Source organism: Callorhinchus milii, unplaced genomic scaffold, assembly GCF_018977255.1.
Source record: "Callorhinchus milii isolate IMCB2004 unplaced genomic scaffold, IMCB_Cmil_1.0 Scaffold1, whole genome shotgun sequence".
NCBI classification, from domain to species: Eukaryota; Metazoa; Chordata; class Chondrichthyes; order Chimaeriformes; family Callorhinchidae; genus Callorhinchus; species Callorhinchus milii.
The window spans coordinates 51924571-51945200 of NW_024704742.1; the positions used below are offsets into that span (position 1 = coordinate 51924571).

At 38.6% G+C, this 20630-nt stretch overlaps 1 protein-coding gene across 6 annotated transcripts in view; it reads left to right on the forward strand.

The window, feature by feature from the left end:
- Nucleotides 1-20630, forward strand: part of fip1l1a (FIP1 like 1a (S. cerevisiae)) — a 33576-nt gene that overhangs the window by 4596 nt on the left and 8350 nt on the right. For 3 of the 6 annotated variants that reach the window (XM_007892745.2, XM_007892747.2, XM_007892748.2), the window contains exons 6-16: nucleotides 1288-1398; nucleotides 1688-1818; nucleotides 2779-2888; nucleotides 3385-3490; nucleotides 5548-5716; nucleotides 10059-10085; nucleotides 10420-10471; nucleotides 14846-14901; nucleotides 16084-16101; nucleotides 17552-17617; nucleotides 17825-18065. In XM_007892745.2, the coding sequence (XP_007890936.1) occupies nucleotides 1288-1398; nucleotides 1688-1818; nucleotides 2779-2888; nucleotides 3385-3490; nucleotides 5548-5716; nucleotides 10059-10085; nucleotides 10420-10471; nucleotides 14846-14901; nucleotides 16084-16101; nucleotides 17552-17617; nucleotides 17825-18065 (1087 nt within the window). The remainder of the gene's footprint in view (nucleotides 1-1287; nucleotides 1399-1687; nucleotides 1819-2778; nucleotides 2889-3384; nucleotides 3491-5547; nucleotides 5717-10058; nucleotides 10086-10419; nucleotides 10472-14845; nucleotides 14902-16083; nucleotides 16102-17551; nucleotides 17618-17824; nucleotides 18066-20630) is intronic. The other 3 variants (XM_007892750.2, XM_007892749.2, XM_007892751.2) reach the window with 3 other exon arrangements.

The following is a 20630-nucleotide window of genomic DNA, read 5'->3' on the forward strand; positions in this document are numbered from 1 at the left end:
AAATATATCAGCCCTTAATGTCCTTATTTCAATGTAAACTGTTCTAGTTACCTCAGAGGTTAGATGCCTGATCTTATATATTAATTTTGCTCAGGATTACTAAATTCATTGCTCCACGATCAACTATCTTTACTTTCACTGTTAAATAATTTTGAATTCCCTTTATCATTTCTTTTGGATTTGCAGTAGAGCAAATATAATACAATATAATATGTGGCACTGGGAAGGGCCTAGTTAGAACTGGTGCTGTTTTGGTATTCTATGATGTGTAGGACTCCTTTTTGTTAGCAAGCCATCACTTTACAATAGCACAAAAGTTATTGCTTTATTAAAGGGGGGAAGAGTAGTCAGCAAAATGTACATTGGTGCTGGGTCTCATGTGCTACAGAAAGTGATGTGGGTTGATGTCCTTTTCGCTTCTGAATGAAACTGAAACTGAATGAATGTCAGAGACATCCAAAGTAGGAGGCTTTAGTATTGGCAAGATATTGTCATTGATTAGCAGTTAGGTATTAGGTTTGTTGTGGGCTTTAGTGTATTGATTTGATAATAATTTCCATTCATACTTCATAACCAGTTGGTGAAAATTAGGTCCTGAATAGTGGGTGTGCTAAATCCAATTGCATGTAATTTAGGCTTATTTTAACTGAGCAAATAAAGCACTGTTATAACTGTATATGGTTAACTGTAAATTCTGTAAACCTGAATGTGGTGGTGATGGCAGAATTTAAACACTTTTTTAAAAAAATGGTAAAGGGAAAAGTTACTGAATGTATGGTTGTTCAACATTAGTTTTATATCCAATGATATTTTTGGTGTGAGTCATTCTGGGACTATTTTCAGACAGTCATGCATCAATTATAAATTTTAATAGGTTCTCAGTACCCAGCTTCCTAATTCTTGTATAGGCGTGTGGCTTGCATTTTCCTGCATTAACTTGTAAATCCTTGCTTGGATGCATAAACATAATAAATCTGCAGCACTAAATCACTCAATGGGTTACTGGCCAGTACTAAACTGTACTACAAGTGCAAGTAAGTTACCAGGTGGTAAATTAGTTACTTCTATGTAAAACTAACTTCCATTTTGGTAAACAATTTCGTATCTGTGTCTTGTCTTCATCTGCAGTACTGAATGACACAACTCGTTTAAAATTGTGAGAAAATATTTTCAATATTGCTGTATTAGTTTCAAATTAATTTAAATTTGTTTTAGTATTCTGTTTTGGTAAATGAAACATACCTTGCTTTTTACTGTACTGACATATTCTCATCCTTTATCTCAAAGGAATCAAAGCAGGAAAGGGAGTTGATCTTGATGCCCCCGGTGATATCAGTGGGATCCCAACATTAGAAATAGACTTGGATTCTTTTGAAGACAAGCCTTGGAGAAAACCAGGTATAACATGTTCTGCTACTTAATTACCCTACAAACAATTAGATATTTATATTTATTTTCCATTCATTAAATATGTTCCATTGTTTGAATATTGATGTCATGATTGCTTTTGTATTGTCTCCTTGGATTGCAATCATTTCTCATATTATTGTACTGCTATTTTAAAAACAAGTGTTTGCATCTTAATTATGGTCACATTGTAAATCTCTTGCACGATATTTTTAACAATATCTTTTGTATTACATTTTGCAGCCAGTTCCTTGGATACTTATTATTCGTCTATTTTCAGGTGCTGACCTCTCTGATTACTTCAATTACGGATTCAACGAGGAGACTTGGAAAGCTTACTGTGAGAAACAGAAGCGATTGAGAATGGGACTTGAACCTCTTCCTCCTTCCTCAACAACAAATCGAATCACAGTGAGTTTTCTTTGAACTTTGAGAACTGTGAGCAGCAGCATTGGCTTGCATGATGTAACACATACTTAGTGTGTAACCTGCCATGCCATCCAATAAATTGCTGCCACGCTGTTTCTCCAAGAAACAACTGGTCAATCATTATAGTAAGAATTGACTTTCAAGTTGTTTTAACTTCTTCAGTAAAATAAATAGGGTACAGAGAGTACTTGGACCAGGTGGAAGTATTCCTGATTGGTAACAGTTCAGTCCTAATTTAATTTGAGCCTTAGCTAGTTATGATAGGGTACATAGTAACAATTTTCATTGGTCAGAAATGAATGAGAGGGTGGAAACTTAAAGTAAGCACAAAAAGAATTAATGTGGAGGTTACAAAAAAATCTTTACCTAAAGAGTGATTGGAATGTGGCACAAACTAGTATGAAGTAGAATCCATCAATTTTAAAATAAAATTTGATAAATGCTGGAGAGCAGGAATATTAAAGGGTATGCAGTGCGAGCAGGAGAACGGGATTACATTTGGTGTTTTATGGTGGAGAAAAGCACCAGCGCAGATTTGAAGTTACCAGTAATCTGCTTTGTGCTGCGCTATTTTATCATTTGAACAAATGCCTTTCCCTGTGTTATTTACTGAACAATTCAGAAAGCTGGAAAATAATATAATCCTTGATATAGTCAGGAGGAAGCCTCTAAGCACTTTGGAGGATATATTGTAAAGTGCAGTCACAGTGTATTGAACACAGCAGCTAATTTACATAGAACAATGTCCCACAAACAATCATGAAGTGAATGCCCAATGATATTTGAACGAATATTTGGCCAGGATACCAGAACAATTCTCTTCTCGTTTTGCATTGTGGAATCTTAAACAATAAGGAATAAAAAGTTTATTTACAACAAACTAGTAGTTTTTTGGCCTTGTGCTTCACTTCAGTAATATGAAGTTTTTTTAAAATCTTTCAGGTACAACAGGGCAGAACTGGAAATCCCGAGAAAGAGCCAGAGATACCACCCCCTAAAATGGATTTCCCATCTCCTCCAAATCGCTACAGAGCAGGACCACCACCAAACAGGTCAGTATGGGTGGAAATAAAAAAAAGCTATAAAATCTGAAATAAAAATGTATTCTGTTTATAATTGAATTGATTATGAGTGAGTTTTAAATAGGAATATTTCTGGTGACTGCATAAAGTTAAAGCAGAGAAAAGGATGAACAGAATCATAGGACGTTTACAGCACACAAGGAGGCTGTTTAACAACTTGTATCTGCTGGTGCTAGAGCCCTCACTGGAGCTACCTTGCTCTAATCCCATTCCTCTATTTCTCCAATTTTGTATCTTCCCATTTTGTAAGATTTAAAATGTTTTAACATAGTTATAAGTTATTACAGATACATGAAGTGGAAATCCTAAGTGATAATGCTTTGTGCAAGCTAAATGTAGCAATGGTCATTTATTCATTTTTGCATCCAGTTGTTCCTCAGTCTTAAGAGTCTAGAGCCATAACCATGATGTTCTTTGTTTAAATAAAGTGATGTAATTGCAGCCTAATCGATGATGTATTTTTCAGAAGGTTGTCTGGGTCAATCGAGGTTATTGGAGGTCAGTTGATTACTATTGCTCGGGTTGAGGGCCGGCGTCGGGATCGGGGTGGAGCAGATGAAAATGCCATCCAGGTTTGTGTAGCATTTGTTGTTTGATCATTTTAAACAATTAACCACATAGTTTTACGGCATCACGGTTTAAAGAACTGGTTTTAAGATATCCTTGATCTGAAGCATCCTGGGTTAATCATTGTCTGAGGTTTACACCATTCTTTCAAGCTGCTACTTTTAGTATCACATGAGTGAGTTTTTTGGATGATATTGACATTCATCAGTTGCACAAAAATCAGTTGAAAGGGGCCGAGGAATTGGGTACTTTTATGGGATTTTTAATTGTATTCAAGATTACTCTTCATGTGGAGATGGACCGAGGAAAAAGAAGCAGTTTTTTTGCCAATTTACAATACTTCTGAAAACACTGCCTCTTTGCTGCAGTTCGGTTCCAAGGACACAGGCCAGTGTCTGGTGCTTTGCTCAGTGGGTACTCTTCATGAGGTCAGACAGTGAATATTTTCAGGTTGCTTGACTGTGATGGGAAGCATACACAACAATTTTCATTTATATAGCGGCCATCATGTGGCGTAGCGTCTTGGACGGAGGAAATGGCATAGCTTGACGCAGAGCTGGGGGGAGGCACTGTTGAAGATGAAGGACTTCAGGTGTGATCAGAAGACTGGGAAGGAGGAGGTCAAATCGAGGGGTTGAGGAAGAGAGTTCCATAGTTTCGGGGCATAGTGGTTGAAGGCCAATGATGAAGTAGAAGGACATGCAGGAGGCCGGATCTAGCTGAGTAGAGGCCGAAAGTAGTAGAGTGGGGTGTAAGCATGTTGGAGAAGTAGCGAGGTGCCAGTGCTTGAAGTGGATAGGGAGCCAGTGGATCCTGTCAAGGACTGGGATAATGGGGGTACAGGATTTGGTGTGGATGAGGATACTGGTGGCAGAGTTTGGGATTATCTGATTTTGTGAATTCTGGAGCTGGGAAGACTGTGCACTGCCTGACTTTTGTTTGATAATAAATGTAAAATGTGAACTATCAACCTTACTGTTGTACCTTAATACAGATTTTTATAGGCATGACTTTATATACCAGTTACTGCTCATTTGACAGCTTTAAAGTTACACGTTACTGTTCCACTGACATGTGTTCACACACGCACAAAATTATGTTGGTAATATTATTTTGTTCACATTGCCATAATCATTCCTATTAACCACCTCTCTAATACTGATTTACACAGATCAGTGAGTTTGACTTAGCTGCCTTTTTTATATAAAGGAATAGAAGTTTCCTCATTGTGATAGTCAGTTGAGTGGTGGTTGGGGGGGGTGTCACATCCCTAGACCAAAATATATTTGAGTCATTGACTCAAAAATTGTTAACGCATCACAAATTGTACTTTTTGTCCTGTAGTGTCACTGAACCAGGAATTAATTTGAAACTGGCAAAGCAACAAGTTACACTTGCATATCGCCCTTCACGTCAGGAAAACATCCCACGGCACTGGACAATCAGGGGTTTTTGGACCTCATTTGGGGTCAGGAGGGGTGGGAGGAAGAGGAAGGTTGAGGTGGGACTTGAAGGAGGCAAGAGAGGGTGTGAGGTGGAGGGATTGTGGGATAGAGTTCCAGAGAGTGGGTGCAGAGATGCTGAATGCTCAACTACCAATGGTGGTTTGGAAGGGCGGAAGTGTCTGCTGGGCGGAGGGCTCGGTCCGGCTGATATGGGGTATGGGTTCGGAGAGGTAAGGGGAAGCAAGACTGTGGAGGTCTTTGAAGGTGCGAGCGAGGGTTTTGTACTTGATTCTCTGAGGGATGGGAAGCCAATGAAGTTGGGCAAGAACAGGGGTGATTGGTTCTCGGAGCCTGGTGCAGGAGAGAACAGGAGCTGCAGAGTTTTGAATAATCTGCAGTTTGTGGAGTGAAGAGTTGGGAAGTCCAAAGGGTTACAAATTTACAAAGACTATGTAAGGATTACTTTATGTACAAAAAACAAAGTTTAGTCACATTGATGAGATCAAATATTTAACTTCATAAAAATCTCTTATTAAAAACAATTAATCTGTTTTCAATAAAAAGTTACAAGTTTAGTTCTGATAGTATTAACCACATGTGTTTTTTTTCCACAAAAGGTACTTGGTGATCATGGAGCAGTAGAATTTGTTAACAGCAACAATCCAACGAAGCGGCCTCCGTTTCTTCCTCCAGGGGCACCTCCCCTTCACATGACTGGGCCACCTCCACCATTCCTACCCCCTCCTCCACCTGTCAGTGCCACACCTCCTCTTCTTCACCCACCAGGTGAGAGTTGAACATTTGCCTTTTGCACAAACCCAATTGTTTTTAGTTCAATGGAGTTTAGTTTCACGATTAGCCGCTAGTGGGTGAGGGGATATATATATATAATATATATGTATATCCAGGACAAACTCAAATTTCCAGATACTGAGAGAGTTCTGACTTGCTTCTGTTTGGAGTAATACTCTGTTTATAATAATGTTATATGTCATATATATACACCTTTTCCTTCACAGCCTGACTCAATCTCCCTAACACAGCTTCATGGAAACCTGTCATTTTGTGTGTTAGAGAATCAGTCAGCCAACATCATTGCAGGCTCAGTCAGTAACATTGTAATAATAATCATTAGTGCAGGTTCAGTCAGCAATCGACTCCATAAAATCAACGTGGGTTCGGAATATTTTTTTTCCTGGATAGCATGATTGTGGTTGTATGAAAGGTATCTGCAACCTTAAAAAACCCACAGATTTGAAGCTGCTTCGACAGTAAAACTATTGTATGTTTGAAGTATTCATACCCTGCAGTTTCTTCCGTCTTTAATGAAATTTCTTAATTGAAAATGTATGTTAATATAACAAGGGGAGAGGAGGGCATAGTTCCTTATTGATAGGAACAAAGGTACAGTGCCCTGTATATTTTACCAGTATTTACAACACAGTTCTCTTGACATTGGCTTTCCCTGGGGAGCTTCAAATGATAAAATCACAAACCACTTTTGGCTTTGTGATGGATGGATGAATACAAATGATTTAAGTAACCCAAGGCAAGAAAGGAACGTTGCTATGAATGACTAAATTTTAAGAATGAAAGGGTTTTATACTCCACAGTAGCTAAGTTAATTTTTTATAATAAATATTAATCTTAATGTGTTGTGTTAGAATTTTCACAAAGGCTTAGCAACCTCTTTCCATGCATGGTCCCAATCTGCATATACCATTAAGTTATGTGTATTTGGTTCATACTTGGCAATGTTTTAATTGTCTTTTGGCCAGAGCTTTAACTTCAAAGCAGTTTCTAAAATAGAATTTAAAATCTGCTAGGTTCAATGAAAACAACTGCTGTTACCTATGAATGATATATCAGAGCCAAAAAATGTTGAATCACTACAAATGTAAAACATCCTGCTGAATACTCTTTGAAATGGGTATTGAATGCAGCCCTACTTTAATTAGACTTTACTTTATTGACTTTCAAGTTTATGGTGCTCATGTTTTAGTCAGCTTTATTAAAAAATAGTCAAATCTTGTACTTTTGGTTTATACAGGTTCTGCTCCACATGTTTAGCAAATAGATGCAGTTCTTCTCTGGGAACTGTACTAAAATATCTAGCTTGTTCCTGTACAAGTAGGTGCTTGTCCTGTAAGGAGAAAATAGTATTGTGTTTATTTTTCTCATAGCTGAACTTTTATCAGGTTTGACTACTGTTAACGTTTTGAGCTAAATATGTGGATTTTTGGTATTTCAAGCAGAGATTGCTTGAAGTGAATTTCAGTGTTTGGGCTCAGACACATGTGTCCAGTCAGCACTACAACAATTAGCAAACGTTCTTTCAGGTATTGGCTTTGTTTACACTAGAATTTACTCCGCAGCCCTGTTAATACGTGGTTGTTGAGATCCGTAAAATCCCAACCTGTGCTGCAACAAGGTGCGATCACCAGTCAGGGCTTCAGCATCCTCATATGACTGATCGCAGGACATGACATCAATGCACATGTGTGGAATGCCAGATAGCTTTCTGCTCTAAAAATTGCAGATTTCCAGGTCTCTCCTGTCATCCCATACAGTATGCCCTTGTGTGCAAAAAGGCTTTGTAATACAAAACCAAACCCAACTTACCACAGTTCAAGCAGCTGTGCTATAATGGTTGAATAGATGAGGAATTATGTTTCTTAGAGTGGAGGAGGTTAAGGGATGATTTGATTGAAGTATCTAAACTGAAAGGAATTGGCAGGTTAGGTAGCAAATGACTGTTCCCAATGGTAGAAGAGATTCATTACAAATATAGCCTTACAATCAGACAAAGACAATTAACTGAGACTGGGAACCATTTTACCACAGGATTGTGAAGATGTGGAATGTTTAATCCCAGAAAACTAAGATGGAATTGGTAGGGTTGTTTAAAATCGAGATAGACAGAGGTAAGAATGTTTAGGGTAAGGGATACGGCCAAATCTCCAGGATTAATAGATCTGCCAAGATCTAATAAAACTGATGGAACAGGCTACATGTACTGAATGGCCTCCTCCTGTTCCCGTTTCCCTATGTTTCTAATTGTATGCTTCTTAAACTATAAACCTGTGGGCATGCTTGTGTACCCTCAACATTTTGGTGAAGGTGAACTTTTGGAAATGACTATTTCTCCTGGTGCCGTGGCCAACAATCCTCCAGATGAAGTTAGTCATTCACTCCTTGGCTGTTTGTGGGGAAATTGCTGTGCGCAATTGTGCTACTGCATTTGTCTACAAATACACAGTCACTTCATTTCACAGTAAATCTTGTAATGAATGCACTTGGAGATGTCATTCCGACATCATAAGGCGCAATGCAAGGAGCATTATTATTTTTATTTTGGACTTGATGAGCATTTCCATAGAAATATTCATCCTTGTTAAAGTACCTTATTTAAGCGCTCTGAGATGCTACCCTGCATGGAGGGCGCTATATAAGTGCAAGTTATTGTTGTTGAAGGGAATGTGTGTACTGTACAAAACCTTTTTGGGAATTCTCTCTTTCCCTCACATCCCGCATTGATTTAAGCAATTGCTCAGTTGCTCAAGTAAAACTGAGGATAATGGTAATGTGATGTTAGTCTTATAGATGTTAAATCATGAAGTGTAGTGGTTTAATTTTACACCACCGAAGTGAGACTGAACACTTTCCAAAATAAACCTTAACAGTAAACACAGATTTAGATTTTTGTAAGCACAATCCAATCCTGGGGCTATCATTATCTTAAAATGTTCCATTCAGGAGCACATGTGTTTGGGTCTTTAGATTTTACCCCAATTTTGAATTTACATTAATAAATTTGACCATGGAAGGGTGCAAAATCTATTTTTTTTAAATAATTTTTTGACTAATTGGTAAATCACTAATTTTATAAAATGGGGCGAAAGGTCAAGTAATTAGTTTTCTGAGTATAGTATTTCAACAAAAGCTTTTGTACCTGCTGTTGTGACATGAAGGATGCACATCTGGCACGCTATTAAAGAAATAATAAATTGCTCGCAGCTGTCTTTCCTCTGGTGTTTAACATTTGAAACTGATTGCAACTTCAGATTTCAAACAGTCTTTTGTAGTTCTATTGATCCACACAAGTTAAAGTTATCAAATATGACATAAGTTGATTTTGTGAAATTGTAAATTCAGGCTGTGATCTTGTTTTGAATTGTTGTTTGTGCTTTAATTTATTAACTAGGAAGTTAGTGTGATCCTGCAACATAAAAGGTTTCTAAGAAGATGTAAATTTAATCATATATATTGTGTGATGAAATAAGCAGACTAATTTGGGGTTTTAATTTGTAGTATTTCTTAGCAAGATTCTTTGATAAGAAATCCAATTTGGGAAAATACTATTCTGACAGTGTTGCACAATTTAAAACTCTGTTACAGGATATGATATTCAGATAGCTAATTAGAAATGTTTACCCTGAACAATTAGACATTCTTGGTGCTTTTAATGTTTTCAGTGGAAGGAATATGAGGAAAAACGAGAAAGAGAATACATTAGTTATAAGGAAGCATCAAAATGATTTTTTTTAAAAAGCTAAGATAATTGTCATATCTGTTCATGTGTGACTATGTGGGATATTCTTTGCTCCCAGTTTCTAATATTCCTCTTGATCATGACTATCTAAATAATTTCCTGGTTGCTTGCTTTTTTTCCTTAGTGTTTAGTTACATTGTACTCTGAGGGAATTCGTTAAATGTTTACAACAACTATTGCATTTAGATAGAGTAGCATCTCGGAGCGCATAATCATAGCATAGTTTGACACTTAGCTGGGAGAAAAGGGAGGTGACCTTGGCACAGTCAAAGAGAAAAGTCTTTAGGTGTGTTCTGAAGACAGTGCTCCTTTGTCTTTCAATTTTGTTGGGGGCATTTTATTGTGATCCTCAAGTTGAGGGTTGTTATGACTGGGCAGTTTTGTGTTGTGAAAACTTGGAACTAGGGTGGAATGACTTTTAATGCATCAGTATGAGCCTCATTCAACCTTAAAATATCAAAATGAAAGGGCAATAGGTATACTAATCTACTGCAACACCAAGTCCCTATCGTTTTCGTTTACGTGCTTAAAAAATATTGTATGTGTTATTCATGACTTAATTTTTTTTCTTCCCAGGAATGCCTTTGACAACACCACCACCAGGTATTGTTTGAGTATTTTTTTGTCATGGTGCTATAATTTGTTTTGAAGATTTGTTTCAGTATTTCATTCAGTCTGTTTCCTTTTAGTTCACAATTGTCCTTTTATATGATCATATTTCAATGATAACTGTATATATGGAAAATTTTTCAGTGTCAAAGGATTTTTTTAAGGATAGATGAAAATAATGTTTCCACATTGGAGTTTTATGGTTTAATATTTGCATAAGGAAGTGACAACTCAACATAAGCATCAATTTAGAAATTTACAAAATGTATCTTTTGTCAATGTCTTGAAGTTAAATTGTTTTCAAAGAAACGGTTTGATAACTTTTCAGGTTTTCTGCCTCCACCTGGAGCTCCACCACCTTCACTTGTGCAATTGGAAAGGTAAATAGACAGACATTCCTTTCTCGATATAATTTTGTGCTGATTTCAGTAAAACCATTATAATCTACTTCAAGTATGTTTACTTTTGTTTATGGAATCCCCCCTTACCCACATTCTTTTTATATCCCAGTTTCTGCTGTTCATCAACCAGAAAACCAAAAGAATCTGAATTTGTCCCAAACTGTGGTGCTGTTTGTGATCCGCTTGTCGGGTTGAGAACATCTCGTGGGTGGCACTGCTTCAAGTTTAGTCTTCGATTTCATTCATGTCAAAGTTACGAGTTGAAATGTCTCAATTGCTAAAAGGCTACATTCAACGGAGTACAGACTATTTAAATAAATCTACCTTATGAATAAGCAAATCTTAAATTCTTATACTTTACCATTGTAGGTGATGATCAGTACGTCTCAGTAGTAGAAAAGAGCACTAGGTGCCTCCTGTAGACCAAAACGTGCCGAATGAGAGCAGTTAAGCCGTGGCTGTTTCTGAGGCAGAATTTATTGAAATGTCTGTTTTGTTCAATGTAATCCTTTTGGCAATGGAACATTGGTGGTTTTCAAACATTCCAAAGTCAAAGCTAAACTGAAATTCTGGTTTACATCAGGAAGCAATTCCTGACATTCAAAACTGTGCTTTCAGACCAGCAAAGAGAAGAGATTTTTAAAGATGTACAGTACTTGGTTTGCTAAAGTTTCTCTGGCAAACAGTTAATGTACAAGAGTTGCTGGATATGAGTTGCTGAAAGATGCTGCAATATTTAAGGATAATTAATGTGGTCTTTTTAAACTGATGCAATATTTTTCATAAGTGTTAAATTAAATAAAGTCTTAAATTGTGACTATTTTGTCAGCAAACATGGCAGCCATTTTGAACACAGCAAAGTTCCACCTAATGTGAACAATTAATAATCTGGGGAATTATTAACCAAGACTGGGAGAAACTCCTTCCTTTTTTTGAATATATTTGTATTTTCATTGATTTATATTTGAACAGATGGACAAGTCCAGAGGCAAAGACTAGAGCTTAGACTAGAGGCAAAGTGAATTTCTCTGTATGATAGAACAATATGCTTTAACCTTAAATTCAGAGGAAAGGCCTCTCCTTTTGCATGCCAACTTCCCAAGTGGCTTCTCTTGTGTGAGATTACCAATTTGTGCAAACCTGTGGGCAGTGTTATGTTGTGGGCCTGCCATCACCAGCAACTAAATTTAGATCCACAGCTTCATTTAAGGTATAGGATCTTGAAACCAACAGAGAAAGGACCTTTCATCCTATTCATTTGGAATAAATCTAAGCCTACGTCATAGAAGGCAAAGAATGTCATGCTAAAGTATTCTGTCGCCAGTTCTTTTGTGCATTCATTATTTAATGTGTCCTGGGCAACAATCCCCCAAATAAAATTGGTTATTCACTTCATTGCTGTTTGTGGGGATGTTGCTCCATGTAAGTTGGCTGCTGTGGTCACCCACAAAACCCACATTCACACCACTTTACAGTAAGTATATCCTGCAAAGCATCCTCCTGACGTGAAAAGCACAATATCAAATGTAAAGATTGTTATTATTATTGGGTATGTAAATTTGGGCATGTGCTCAGAAGGTATCATATTAAGTTATGAGACAAGAGAAATAACAATTTGCATTTATATAGCGACCCTTTAGCCAAAGTAGTGTCCCAGAGTGCTTTATGTAGTCCCAGAAGCTAGTATATCTGTGGGAAAAATAAAGATGCATCAATGTAGCTCTGGATAAGTCACCATTCGACAGTTTGGTCCAATAAAAAGCAAGTTTCCATTGTGACATTGAATCTCTTTAATAACTTTCTTGAGCAATTTCATTCATAGAACTGAGATGTACAAATATTGTTAATATTTAATAAATAATACTCAGATGATGATGAGGTACTTTTGATTCTGCATTAAACTAAGGTCCCATCTGCCTGTTCAGGTTGGTGTTAACAATCGCATTGCACTTTTGAAACAGAGCATTTCTCCTAGTGTCTGGTCCAACAATTCTCCAGATTAAATTGGTCATTCACTTCATTTGTTTGTGGGTATTGTGCATATTCGATGCTGCATTTGTCTCAAACACAGGCACTACACGTTACAGTAAAACACTTTGAGAGTTTTGATAATATCAAATGCAAAGATTATTATTAAATATTAAAAAATGCATTAAATGACTGTATACAGGTGCCTAGTTTTAGAACCTTCGTGGTTTATTGGAACCAAAATGAAAGCCTTGTTTCTAACTGTTGGCTTGCTTGCAAGAGTTCATTCATATGCCACCCACATATGTTGGCTACTGCTGTAGTGTAAAATCTGGTAAATGTGAAGCTGATTTAAAAAGATATTTATAGAACAATGGATTAATAGCCCACCTGTTTATAACTTGAGTCTCTTGGATGAGTTTACCTATATTAATGTAGTACCGGAAGGATATATGGAAGTATTCAATCGAGGATCGGCTTATTGCCAACCTGATGGGTAGTGAGCAAGGTAGCCTGCCAATTCGTAAGTGCGTAGGTTTCCAAATCCAACCTGCACCTTAAATACTAAATTGAAGCCAGCCACATCAAACACCACAGTAAAGCTGTGTTGCAGTTCTGAGGAAACTTTGAAGCACATTTAGCACATTTAAAGGCTATGGATTAGAGCAGTTTATGACTCTGTGGTCCCTAAAATATAGATTTTTGCTTAGCATTTGAGTACTGTTTTCAAAATTGCTGGGAGATTTAATATGGGAGCATTCCCAGATTTTTCCCCCTGCTTTCAAGAATATTTTTTTTTAAAAAACACTTCTAAAGAAATCACAGTGTAGATGAAAAGTTTAGTTGACAATTTGCGAAATCAGTGGGGTCAAGTCTGTTCAAAATGGTTTCTTGTTTTTACAATTATTTCAGCCCCATCGAGCAAACGTCAAATTCCCTACTCAGTATAACTATTTCAGACCAGATTTACTGAACATTTTACAATCTTCCCTCATTTTTCATGACATAATAATAATAATAATCCTTGCATTTGATATAGCGCTTTTCACGTCGGGAGGACGTCCCAAAGCGCTTCACAGAACACACTGTAAAGTGAATTGACTGTATATTTGTGGGCGAACGCGGCAGCCAATTGCGCACAGCAATGTCCCACAAACAGTCTTAGATTGAAAATGACCAATTTATTATTGTTTTTGGTTTTGGAGGGATTATTATTAGGCTCTGTGTGGAGTAAGGAAACTTGCCCAAGGTTTCGCCCTGTGCCTGGAATTGAACTCAGGTCTCTCACTTGCAAAGCGAGTGCTCTAACCACTGAGCTACAGGACTCCACGTGATTTGCTATGGATAGTGACACTACAAAATTTAAACAGAAATGAAATCTTACCTGCATAAAGTAAGTTGATTAAACTAGATTAATTATGGTATAAAAGTTTAGATTTTCAGGTACTGCTAGATTTGAGATGCTTGTGTAGATTCAACATACAAACTCATCGGATTGATTACGGATAATCAGAAAAATTGTCAAACAGTTTAGAATTTGTTAGAATGTAAAATACTTTTCTACAAATGGTTACTGAAGTCAAGAGCACAGCAGCATTTGAAAGAGAATTGGATACAAAGAATTGGGTTATAGAAGGTAGCTCCCGGGGTTTGAATGGCCTTTGCTAGAACTTTTTTATGATAGTTCTGAGATTTGGATGTGAAGATTCCCTCTCCCCCTGGCTCGGGGTTAGACTCAGCCACTGTCAAGCACTCTGGGACGCTACCCCACGTGAAGGCCGCTACATAAATGCAAGTTGTTGTTGGTAGAGTTTGGAATTGGAGAAGTGACTGGATGTGTTTACAGTTTTTGTTTTGGTGTTTATCACCTTTTTTACATTTTGATGTTTTTATCAAAATGAAAGATGAGAACACTGGAAAAGGACAATGTTTCAATGTTTGGCTTCTGAAAAGCACAGTTCAGCGATACAGGAGCTGGATGGAGAGTAAATTTCTTTACTCGGTTCCAATCATTTCAAAGGAGTACTTGCTCTCTTTTGCATAAGTATATTTTTTCCACAACACCTGTCTGAACAACAATCCCAATTTTATATTAATTCCATATTTTTTTCCATCTTTGTGTTTTCCAAATGTGTTTCAAGCAGCAGCGTGGAGACTGAGAGAGAGAGGAGTGGGGGGGGGGGGGGGACAGGTTTGGGATAGATTTCAACCCAAGTCTCAGTAGTCAAAAAGCAGTATGCTGACCTATTGTGACACCCAGGAGCCTGAGTTCATATAGTTCTAATGCATATTTCAAATCTGTTAAATACTATGTTTCCTCTCTATTTTTATGATAAGTTACCCATTGCGGAAATAATTACAAATTCTTATTTTTGTGGTTTCCAGTGGAGCTCCACCCTACAACAATCGTGCCGCTCCTCCGTTTGGATACTCAACCAATGGTAAGTGTGTCCTATGGTTTCATTCCATTTTAAGAATAACTCAAATTATCAAGACAATTACTTGAAATATTCTCTTTTGCAATGAACATTTCTTACACAGTTTAAGGTGAACAAAGAAAAATAAACTTTAAAAATAAAGTTGCAAAGATATTAAGCATTCTCTTAATATGCCCATTCCAGTCATTCTATTTGATAAGTGCTTATAAGAACATTGGAAATAGTAGTTTGGAAGAGTTACTGAATAGTTGAAAGATTCTGAATTATTTTGCACAAAGTATGATGAACTATCCATGAGTTTCACTATATTTTTGTCATTATTAAGCATGTCATATTATTAATAGTTTCTCAGAAACCCTTCAAGTCTCCGTGTCTGTTAATCATCAGAACTTAAATTATATTTTTAAAAATGATCAAAATACACTGCAAGATTGGTCAGGGACAGGATGTGGGGTAGGAAACACAACCAGCGATCGAACTGGATGTGAGGTCGTGCACAGATTTGGTGAGTCTGAGAGGTAGACCAGGGAGATTAAAGAGGTCGGAGCCACAGATGAAAAGACATTGCTGGAGGCCAAGGAGGATTGCTTCTGTCTTACGGTACAATACAAATTTACATTTCTATAGTGCCTTTCTCGTCAGTAGGACCTCCCAAGGCACTAGACAGTCTTGGCTTGGCATTTGAGTTGAGGGTGGGGGCTGAGCAGTTGGGGAGGGCAAAGGTGACTGGAGGCACAGTCAAAAAGGAAGATCTTGAGATGGTGCTTGAAAGAGGTAAACGAGTCGGATGGAATCCTCGATGGAGTTCCAGAGAGTAGGGGCAGATGTGCAGGAAAAAAAATTGTCAATGGTAATAGTTAAAATGTGTTACTATTAATTATTCTTATAATTATTAATAATTGATAGTAAGAATAAAATGCTATACAATTTATTTTAATTGACTTAAAGTGTAATACTGTTATACACATTGAATTCTGGGGAAGGAAAGAAAATGCTGTGACTATTTGTACAAGTAGGGAAGAAAAAGACGGACATCAAAATCTATTTTTGGGTGGGCGGGAGTAAACTAAACAATAACATTCATCTGTAATCTAATCGAATAGCTATTTCATGTTGCTTTGATACCATATATAGTAATGTGACAGAATTTTCAAAATTGTATCTTCCCATTTGTGCTCCTTTCAGCTGGCTGCGTGATGTCAGGTAAATTCAAACCCAGAGTTAACTATTATTTGCTCAACCAGGACTGTGGGAGTATGCATGAAGCAGTGGGAAATCTGATTTGCTTGTTGATGGCCAAGACCAGTTACTCGTCTTTCTCTGCTGCTGCCAATCACCAATCCAGACATCTGCCCTTGTTGTCTTTGTTGTGCTATACTGTAAGACACTCGAGAGGAAAATTGATTTGGCAATGGACGTGTAAGCGGGAAGACCAGTTGTATATAGTAGGATGTTTTTTTCCAGAGTTAGTTTGATCCATATAAATTGAAGCTGCCGATTAGATCATAAAGGCGCACACTTCAGTGCATGCAGCATTTACACACCAATATTTTTTCTTTTGTAAATGTTTTATTGCCATTAAGACATTTAATTGAACTAAAATTGTAGGTTTTCTTAGTGTTTGGCATTTTTTTTTAGTTGTGTTTATTTGGTAAAGCTAACCTATATACGTAGTATTTGATCACACTCCTCCCGAACATTGTATTCTAATCGAGCCCTGCATTTTCATACTCTGTAGGGAAGGTGAAAAGGATAACTGTATCAGGTCAGACTGCATTAGACATTCACATTGAACAGAAGTGCTATGGCAGGAAGCTGAAAGATAAAATTAAATGTATCTAATCTTTGCAATCTCATTGAATATCCTGAAAACTTTTTTTGCCTATTTCCATGCAGTAGGAATTGCAGTTAGACTGAGGGACTCCACCTTGTGGTTTCTGCATACGCTTAAATGTTAGGACATTGGTTGTGGTGGTTTCTTTATAATATTATAAAGATGTGAAGTTGAAGCTGGGTTTATGCTTTCCACTTGACATCACTTTCAAATGAGTCTGAAAACCCTTCAGATAACCAAGTTGATACCAAAGCCAGGTACTTGTTTTATAACGTTATCAAAGAACTGAACATGTGATCAGCTCTTTAATAGCATTGACCAAATGTCTGTTTAAAATTCTTTGGTGACTTTCTGAGAGTCTTGAATGGAGAACAGATGAGTGAATCCACTATCATTCACATCCGTCTTCAACGTTAGGTGATTTCAGGAGCAGGGCTCTATCTCATCTTATGCTGACTGAGACGCTGTTTCTACTGCACTTTTGGTAAGAGTAGTCACTGCCCAAATTGTAAAGATTCATTATGACTGTGTAGTAAAACAGGCAAGCAGCCAAATCATACTAACAAAGAAAAATGGCTACTTCTAATAGCTTGCATTTATGTACAAATAAACGAACAGCTCTGCAAACTGTAATTGATTAGAAATTAAGCAAATGTTATATAGGCCAACATGGCCTATAGCAAGGCTACTGTCTGCACCGTATCTAACCATGTACCCTGAAGGTGACGGGGGCTAAAAGTTGAAAATCAAATGTGAATACCGACAAGAGCAGCTTGCACTTTTATACAGCACCTTTCACATAGCACGAATGTCTTGCAGTGTTTCACAAACCTGACGGGGACCATCTACAACCTGATCAGATGTTTGGATTTCAGCTATTTAGAGGTGATCTGAGATAATAAGCTATACTTTTTCACTTCTCGTTTTAATGACCTTTTAGAACTCTGCTTTATATGTGCTCTAAATATATTTTTAATGAAACATCTATTAAATTAACCAAGGAAATATTACTTCAAGGCCTGAAAAATGTGTTTTGATATTGGAGAAGGATAGTAATGATTGTAATCAATTATATTTCACATCATTTTTCAGATTATGGTAATTTGACCTATCCCAATATCCCAGTTTCTTCTTCCTGGACAACTCTAATTGATAATAACAATAAGCAGCCTCAGCAGCAGCCACAGCACTGGGATTATTATCCCCGGAGAGAGAGGGAAAGGGAACGTGAACGGGATCGCACCAGAGAACGAGATCGTGATCGCGACAGAGAACGAGAACGTGATCATGAGCGAGAGCGGGACCGGAGCCCCAGTTCAAGTGCTTACAACGGGTACGTTACCAAATCTCTTCAAGTACTGTCGTGGGATATCAGGGTTTACAGTTGATTTATCTGTTTGATTGCCAGATCCTTCCACTTGTCTTGTTTGCTGCCCTTTTAGCTCACATATGTAATGCTCTGGGAGCACAATTCACCAAATGCTAACTTTAGCCACATGTTAACAAAATCTATTTTAACTTGGCTGAGCTGATGATTTTTTTTAGGTAATCGGGGAGTTATCATGACTTTTTGGTCACCCTGTGTATATACACACTGACTTAAGTCCTTGGGAGGGATATGTTTACACTACACTGATATGTGTGGATTGCATTGGAGGTCAGTCATTACCATAGTTCAGTCATCTTCTGGCAGGAGTCTGTGAGAAGTACATGGTTGCTATGGTGAAATGTGAAGAGAAAATCCAGTGATTACAAGAGTATTCAAACCATTTAATAAAGATGAGTCAATGGCTTGTGTTTATAGGATGAATTGAAATATGTATAAATTGTTTCATTGGTATTATCTGTTTAATGAAAGTAATTGGGTTAAAGGAATGTTTTGCTTCCTGCAGGATAACCTATTAAGTGGCTTCTCTGCATTCACACTCTCACCATGGATAATTTGTTAATTTCTGAAGCTGTTCTCTCATACTACAGTTATATTGTGGACACTATTTTAACAATTAAACGGGATTTGCAAGTGGTGCAAATTCACCCACAAAATACACAGTCACACCACTTTACAGTACATCCTGTGAAGTGCTTTGCGATGTCTCAAGAATTTGATAAGGCGCTCTTATCAAATGCAAGGATTATTATTAATATTCTAAAAGTAGGCTCCACCATGTTATACTGTCTGCTTGCCTGCACAACCGTGTGGTCAGTAAGTGGAGATCTGTGCACTTAAACCCACATGCAGAGAGCCTACCCATCCCTCCCTCCACACCTTCGAACCTGTCTCCCACTCCTCTCTCACCACCATTATAACCCGCATGAAACCAACCACCCGCTCCCTCCATCCCATCCTTACCCCTCTCCTTGCCTCCCAGCTCTACCTCCTTGCCCCTCTACTCACAGACATTATAAACCTCTCCCTGCCCACTGGTACTGTTACCACCCCATTAAAAACGGCCGTCCTTAAAAAACCCTCCCTGGAACCATCACTGCTCTCAAACTACCGGCTCTAACGGCTCTGACCTTGACTGGTTCAGATCGTACCTCTCAGGCATCCTCCACTTCATCTCCACAAACGGTTTCTCCTCCAGCCCTGGCACCGTCTCGTGCGGCATTACTTGGGGCTCTATCCTGGGTCCCCTCCTCTTCAATATCTATATGCTCCCTCTTGGTGACATCATCCGCAGACATGGGGTCAACTTCCACATGTATGTGAATGATACCCAACTGTACCTTTCTGCCTCCACCCTGGACTCCAGAACCACTGCTGTGCTGACAGAAAATCTGTCAGACATCATTCTGTCAGAATATCTCATCCTGGATGAGAGTTAACTTTCTTCAGTTGAACGTCAACAAGACCGAGGTTCTCCTGATTGGCTCCCGTCAGCGCCTCCTCACCTCAGGCGCTGACAGCATCACCATCCATGGTTGCACACTCCACCTCACTAAGCCAGTCCGAAACCTTGGGTTCTTGTTTGACCCTCAATTATCCTTTCTAACCCACACCCATGCCATGACCCGCTCTGCCTTCCCCCACCTTAAAAACCCTCCCTGGAACCATCACTGCTCTCAAACTACCGGCTTTAACGGCTCTGACCTTGACTGGTTCAGATCGTACCTCTCAGGCATCCTCCACTTCATCTCCACAAGCGGTTTCTCCTCCAGCCCTGGCACCGTCTCGTGCGGCATTACTTGGGGCTCCACCACTGTCTCACACCACAGGCCACCAAAACTCTCATACAAGTTTTCATTACATCGAGGCTCAACTATGCAAACTCACTGCTTGTCGGCCTCTCCAACTCTTTCCCTCCACAGGCTGTAGATCATCCAGAACTCTGCAGCAGTGTCACTCCCACACCAAGCTCCGCGACCCTATCACCCCCATCCTCACCCGACTCCATTGGCTTCCCATCACACAGATGGTACAGTTCAAGATCCTGGTCCTCACCTTCAAAGCACTCCATAGCCCTGCTCCCCCCTACCTCTGCAACCTCCTACATTCCTACCACCCTTCCTGCTTCCTCTGCTCAGCGGGCTTCGGCCTGCTTCATGTCCCCCACCTCGCCCAACCCACCATTGGTGGCCAAACCTTCTGCCACTTTGCTCCCACCCTCTGGAACTCCATCCCGCCGTCGTTCCACCTCACCCCCTCCCTCGCCTCCTTCAAGACCCATCTCAAGACCCTCCTCTTCGACCGTGCCTTCGATCATCTTGCTTCCCGCCCCCCAGCTCGAGTCCAAAACTCTGACTGTCCAGCGCTTTGGGACGTCCTCCGGACGTGGAAGGCGCTATATAAATATAATTTTGTAGTTGATTGCCTTTGGTTATCTTTGTCCAAAAATCTGTGAAGGGGAAAACTATTGCACTGCCTCTAGATTTTTCCATTTAATATGTTTTATTTTTT